Source organism: Mus pahari, chromosome 6 (assembly GCF_900095145.1).
Source record: "Mus pahari chromosome 6, PAHARI_EIJ_v1.1, whole genome shotgun sequence".
Taxonomy (NCBI): Eukaryota; Metazoa; Chordata; class Mammalia; order Rodentia; family Muridae; genus Mus; species Mus pahari.
The window spans coordinates 13,836,795-13,843,233 of record NC_034595.1 but is presented as its reverse complement, the minus strand read 5'-3'; the positions used below and the strand labels follow the sequence as shown (position 1 = coordinate 13,843,233).

The 6,439-nt window shown below is 49.8% G+C and overlaps 1 protein-coding gene across 1 annotated transcript in view; it reads left to right on the top strand.

The window, feature by feature from the left end:
- The first annotated feature begins 2,360 nt into the window (after window positions 1–2,360).
- Window positions 2,361–6,439, top strand: part of Slc46a2 (solute carrier family 46 member 2) — a 9,500-nt gene continuing 5,421 nt past the window's right edge. Inside the window, exons 1-3 of the mRNA XM_021201076.1 lie at window positions 2,361–3,624; window positions 4,893–4,976; window positions 5,559–5,715. Coding sequence (XP_021056735.1) covers window positions 2,496–3,624; window positions 4,893–4,976; window positions 5,559–5,715 — 1,370 coding nt within the window. The 5' untranslated portion in view covers window positions 2,361–2,495. The remainder of the gene's footprint in view (window positions 3,625–4,892; window positions 4,977–5,558; window positions 5,716–6,439) is intronic.

Sequence of the window (6,439 nt, the reverse complement as noted above, 5' to 3'; positions counted from 1 at the left end):
GTCTGTAAAAGATACTTAATTTTGATGTGGCAGAGAGTCAAAGCTCAACCTGCTGGTAGCCTGGGTCACAGAAGATGGCCAGAGTGACTTCTGTTGGGTCCAGCATTCAGAGATGGAGAGGAGAGAACAAACAGAATGAGAGTATAATCCAACCCACGGTAGTCTAAGTTGGGAAAGACATCATCGAATCTGAGATTAGCTTGTTTCTATATTTTTTAAACTATATTTTTTAAAGAATTTTTTAAATTTATGTGTTAGTTATAGGAGTACATGCTGTCTTCAAACACACCAGAAGTGGGCATCAGATTCCATTATAGATGGTTGTGAGCCACCATGTCGTTTCTGGGAATTGAACTCAGGACCTCTGGAAGAGCAGTCAGTGCTCTTAACCGCTAAGCCATCTCTCCAGCCTCTAGCTCATTTCTAGACCAGAAGATTCAGTTCTCAAGCCTGGAGAACCCCAAGGCTGACTAACACCCAGCTTCTCCAAGGTCTGATGTGAATCCCTCAGGGGTTTCTTACATTCCACAAAAAAAAAGATGACAAGAGCTGAAAACCCAGAAAGCCTGCCTGAGAGTGGGCAAGGTTGCCTCCTGCTGCCTACAGCACCAAGACTCCATTGATAAAAACGGTCGGAGTGGTCCTTCTGGTTGTACTATCGTTGATTGCAGAGCTCTTGTAACTCAACCATCCCCGGAGTTTCTGCCACGCACAGGAGCAGGTTGCTGAGTTGCCTCCTGCAGCTCTAGAAAAATATGTTAGGAATGGAGTAGGAGAGTCAGGCATGGGTTGGTGAAAACAGGCCAAGGGAGAAAGAGAGACACCGCTGAGAGCCAGATCCACAAGGCAGGGCTCTCAAGAGCAGATGGGGTACATCTTTCTCTCTGCAGAAGTCACAGTAGTCTGGATGTGGACACAAAAAGGAGGCTGAGTGGTAACAAGGAGAAGAGAGAACACGCCACTTTAATACTACCAAAGGGGCGCAGAGTTACACAAGGACCGCCTGGGCCTCATCCCTGCCCACTGTAGAAGCATCTGACGTTTTAGACTCTCTCAGGCAGGCACCTGTATCCTTTTTGTAACTTTGAATCTGTACTAGTCATGTGACCATTACTGTGTCAGGGTTGAAGATGAAGAGGCAAAAAGCAGGGACTGGGTGATTTCTAACTATCCATGTGGAAGAGAACAGTCTTACTCCCTGCGTCACCCAGGATCACCTCATCCAGATGCATGCACTTTTGAAGGAGAAAGAAAGGGGCCTGGGGAGCAGAAATCTTAGCCCAGGCTAGACAGGACTGAGGCTATGAGACGGGAAGAGCAACTACTAGGAAGCAAAAGGATCTCTGCTCCCCTCTTTATTCAGACAAACCTGCTGACTTGAGTAAGCGCCACCAGACCCTGCTAGAGTCCAGTTGTATGCTGTGGAGGGGCATCTGGGACTGACGCTGACACTGGAGTCAACCAGAAAAGCCTACTAATACAGGTGCCCAAGGTCCTCACTGCTCTGAGAGGCCTGGCCTGAAGGAGCTGCTGTTGAGATGGCTTCTTTGAAGTCTTTGTTACTAGCTTCTGACAAATGGGTCCTTGTCGTTTTTATTATTTTTAAATCAATCGATTTTTGTGTGTGTGTGTGTGTGTGTGTGTGTGTGTTTCTGTGTGTGTGTGTTTCTTATGTGTGTGAAGGTCAAAGGACATCTTTCTGAGTGGTTCATTCCTTCCGTGGTATGAGTCTCAGGGCCACAAAGCTTGATGGCAGACCCTTTGTCTGTTGAATCATCTTTTATGTTTGTCTGTAGTTTGTCTGTTTGAGATAGAGTCTCTTGTAGCAAACTTTCTATGTATCAGAGGATGACTTGAACTTCTGACCCTCCTGCCTCCCTGTCTCAGGGGCTAGAATCACAGATACGCAGTTCCATCATCCCTGGTTTACGTGGTGCTGGGATTAGCGTCTTGAGCTTCGCGCCAAGGTTCAGGTTACTTCCGACAAGGAAAACTTGACACCTCAGAGTTGCATCAAACAGAAGCCTAGGCATCAGACCCCTGCCCAAACCTGCCTCCAAAGGAGGAAGACTTTGGAAATGTTCTCTGGGCGGGTCCCAGAGCTTGCTTGCATGCTTGACTGAGCTTCAGCGGCTGGCTTCTGTCCTCAGCTGTCAAGGAAAGCAGGTTGTCTGGGCTGCTCTAGGTGAGTGGGGAGGGAGCCAAGGCTTGTGAGTCCTCTGACGGAGTAGCTTCTCTGGGCCCTTGCCAATCTGCTCAGCCAGATCCAGGTGGAGGTGGAGGTGGGGCGCTGCTTTTTCTGACTGAGGAGGAGGGGCCGCAGCCAAGCAAGTTCCTTGGCATCTAAAGTAGCTACTGTCACACAAGCCGCCCCAGCTCTGCTCTCAAAGCACGCACCTGAAACACACTCTGGGACTGAGCCCTGACCCTCCAAATTCGGGAGCATCTCCCAGACTCTGCAGACAGCAAGCCCTGTCCCCTGTCACGCAGGTCACATGGGTCCCGGGGTCACCTGTCCATGGAGCGGCCGGCTCTCTGGCTTCCAGGTGAGGACTTGGATCGAGCCTGTGGTGGCCTCAACCCAGGTGGCCGGCTCCCTCTACGATGCAGGACTACTCCTGGTAGTGAAGGAGTCCTTTGCGTCTGAGGCTGGAGGCTCCTCTAATTACAGTGCCAACCAGTCGCTGGTGGGGTATCAGGAAGATCAACAGCAGAAGGCTATCTCCAATTTCTACATCATTTACAACCTCGTGCTGGGCCTGACGCCCCTGCTGTCCGCCTATGGACTGGGCTGGCTCAGTGACCGCTACCACCGTAAGATTTCTATCTGCACGGCGATGCTGGGCTTCCTGCTGTCCCGCATCGGACTCTTACTCAAAGTGATGCTGGACTGGCCAGTAGAGGTGATGTATGGAGTAGCGGCGCTCAATGGGCTATGCGGGAGTTTCTCCGCTTATTGGTCCGGGGTCATGGCGCTGGGATCCCTGGGCTGCTCCGAAGACCGCCGCTCCGTGCGCCTCATCCTCATCGATTTGGTCCTGGGCTTGGCTGGGTTCTCTGGGAGCATGGCTTCAGGGCATCTCTTCAAGCAAATCGTTGGGCACTCTGCGCAAGGCCTCCTGTTAACTGCCTGCAGCGTTGGCTGTGCGGCATTTGCCCTTTTCTACAGCCTCTTTGTGCTGAAGGTTCCTGAGCCCAAGCCCAAAAAGGTGCACCCCACTGTAGATACCGTGTCTGGCATGATGGGCACCTATCGAACCCTGGATCCAGATCAACAAGACAAACAGAATGTACCAGGGAACCCCCCGACTCCTGGGAAGGAGAAGTCTTCCCAAGCCATGGTTGCTCTGCTGTTTGTGGGTGCCATCGTCTATGACCTGGCTGCTGTGGGAACGGTAGATGTTATGGCCCTTTTTGTGCTAAAGGAGCCTCTCCATTGGAACCAAGTGCAGCTGGGCTATGGGATGGCTTCTGGGTACATAATCTTCATAACCAGCTTCCTGGGTGTCTTGGTCTTCTCCCGCTACTTCCGGGACACCACGATGATCATAATTGGGATGCTTTCCTTTGGGTCTGGAGCCCTTCTCTTGGCCTTTGTGAAGAAGACATACATGTTCTACATTGGTAAGACTGGGGCTTAGGGAAGCAGGGCACTGGGGTCCCTCTGTGACATGGTCTGATGTTAAGGGGCACTGTGGTCTAGGAGTCCCAGTTCAGTACCAGGGACTAAACTTGCTATCCAGAAGGTACAAGGGAGACAGGAATAGACATATCTGTATTGTGACTGTGTATTACCTGTATTGCTGTCTAAATCTTGCCATGGTGGTACCCATGGCTCTGGACCAAGATGTGGTCATTGGATCTTGGAGTCAGTATGGAAGGCTCAACACAGCCTTAAGTGGAGATGGATTGAGGTTCATTTAGCTTTAGTACATTCTAAAATCATATTTATTTAATCAGGGTGGGGAGGTGGGCATGGTCAGAAGACAAATGCCAGAGTTGCTTTTCTCCTTCCACCATGTAGGTTCCAGAGATTGAACTTGGGTTCTCCGGCTTGGCCTTAGACCTTTACCTGCCAAGACTCTCTCTCCAGTCTTTTTTCTAGCTTTAAAGCAGTAAGACACACAAAAACATTCCCTTAGTCAGGGCCAAAAAAAGGGTGTGGGGGGGGGCTTTTTAGCAATGCACAAAATGTCTCAATAACTGGCTCCTACGATACCTTCCCACAAGACAGTGGCCTGAAGTTTCCACTGGAGGACAGAGAAATGGTCAACCCCAAGCAGAAAGCTCTAGATTCGTGCTGCAACAGAACTCTCTACAGGTGTAGAGTGGCCGCCATCTGTCAACACAATGTCCACTAGCCATGTTTGGCTATTGAGCATTTGATATGTGATTGATGTTATGAAAGAACAGAGTTTAAGGCTTACGTCATGTAAGCTTACATAGGCCACATGTGCTTAATAGCTAACAACTTGGAAAGGAAAAGTCTAGAAAGTTATCAGAAAACTGCCCCAGGTCATACACCTCAGAGAGGCAGCTAGCAAAATGGCAAGGTAACCTGGCACCCATTTCCAGTTAAGAAAGCCTTGTACAAAAGGCAGAGTACCTCCTTCCTCAGCCTTTCCCACTGTATCTCTCTATCCTCCCCTCCCTTCTCTCCTTCCCCCTCCCCATGTTTGACTAGTTGCCATAGGGAGGAGTAGCAGCTGAACTAAGGAACCTTTCTGGAAAGGCTAACGATACAGTCTGGGCCACTCAGGGGGCTACTAATGCTTCCAGGCCAAGGCCACAGGGACTGTGGGAAGAGGGGCTGAAAGGGAAGTCTTTGCTTTGTTTCCATCTCCTGGGTGGAAGCTGGACTCAGATGGACTCATTCTTACGATCTGTTTCAGCCCGAGCCATCATGCTGTTTGCACTTATTCCGATCACAACCATCAGGTCAGCCATGTCCAAACTCATAAAGGACTCTTCCTATGGTGAGTGAGAGGACTCTCTTGAGGATGTCCCGCTCAGGCTGTCTCAGCTTGTTGCACTGACTTCCTGAAGACTCAGAAGTGGGACCAGGGAGAGGGCTCAGCTGGTAAAAGGCTTGCATGAAGTCCGGGGATTGGGTCTCCAGCACTCGTAAAACGATGGTGTGGAAATACGTGTCTGTAAACCCAGTGCTGAGGAGACTGAGAGGAGGACACCTGGAGCTTTGTGTCTTGCTCTGCCTTTGTACAAGCACACACACACACACACACACACACACACACACACACACATTCTAGAAGCATCCTCGGACTCATAAGGAACATATTGGTCTCTTGGAATGAAAAAGGAGGGTGGGGAAAAACTCACACAGCTAGTCACTAGAAATCCAGAGTCAAAGAAAGATGTTTTGGGAAGCTTCATCCACATGGAGGCCGGACGCTCATCAGACTGAGCCAGGGAGACTGGAATGGAGTCCTCGGGAGGGTGGGGGTGGGGGAAGTCTCCTGGAGCTCCTCAGAGACCAGGTAGTCGAAACAAGAAAGGGACAACAGCAGCTCTGTTGATAACCTTTGTCTCTTCCACAGGAAAGATTTTCGTCATACTACAGCTGTGCCTAACTCTGACTGGGGTGGTGACATCCACCATGTATAACAAGATCTATCAGCTCACGCTGGACAAGTTCATTGGCACCTGCTTTGTTCTCTCATCTTTTCTCTCCTTCTTGGCCATTGTCCCAATTGGGTAAGACAGAAACTGCCTGCTGTGTGGGTTGGGGCCCCAGTGCTGTAGGTCAATTGTAGATTTTTCTGTTTGTTTTTGTTTTGGGTAATTATAAGCTCTCTCACAAAGAAGTCCCTTCAAACTGAAAATCCAGCAATCCCTAAATCCCAGGAATGAACAGACTCCAAAACTCTGGCTCCTTTGGGCACTTTCGTGAGATGACTTATTTATAGGTGCTTCATCTGCCTTCTTATGTTTGGAAGCCAGGCAACAAAGCTGCTTGAGTCATTCTGACCTCTTTGGTTTAGATCCCTTTAGGCAAAAGTCACCCAGCTTGTCCCTTCCAGGGACTATCTCTTCTCTGTGCTTTGAAGGCACTCAGTGACCTCTGCACAGCATGAGTTCCCCAGCAAGGCCTTAGGCAAAGGTCCTTTGACCTCTTCCCTGGGAGACATTCTTTTTTTTTTTTTTTTTTCTTTATTTACATTTCAAATGCTATCCCGAAAGTTCCCTATACCCCCCCCCATCCCCTCCCCTGCTCCCCTACCCACCCACTCCTACTACTTGGACCAGGCCTTCCCTTTGCTGGGTCATATAAAGTTTGCAAGACCAAGGGGCCTCTTCCCAATGATGGCTGATTAGGCCATCCTCTGCTACATATGCAGCTAGAGACACGAGCTCTGGGGGTACTGGTTAGTTCATATTGTTTTTCCACCTACAGGGTTGCAGCCCCCTTCAGGTCCTT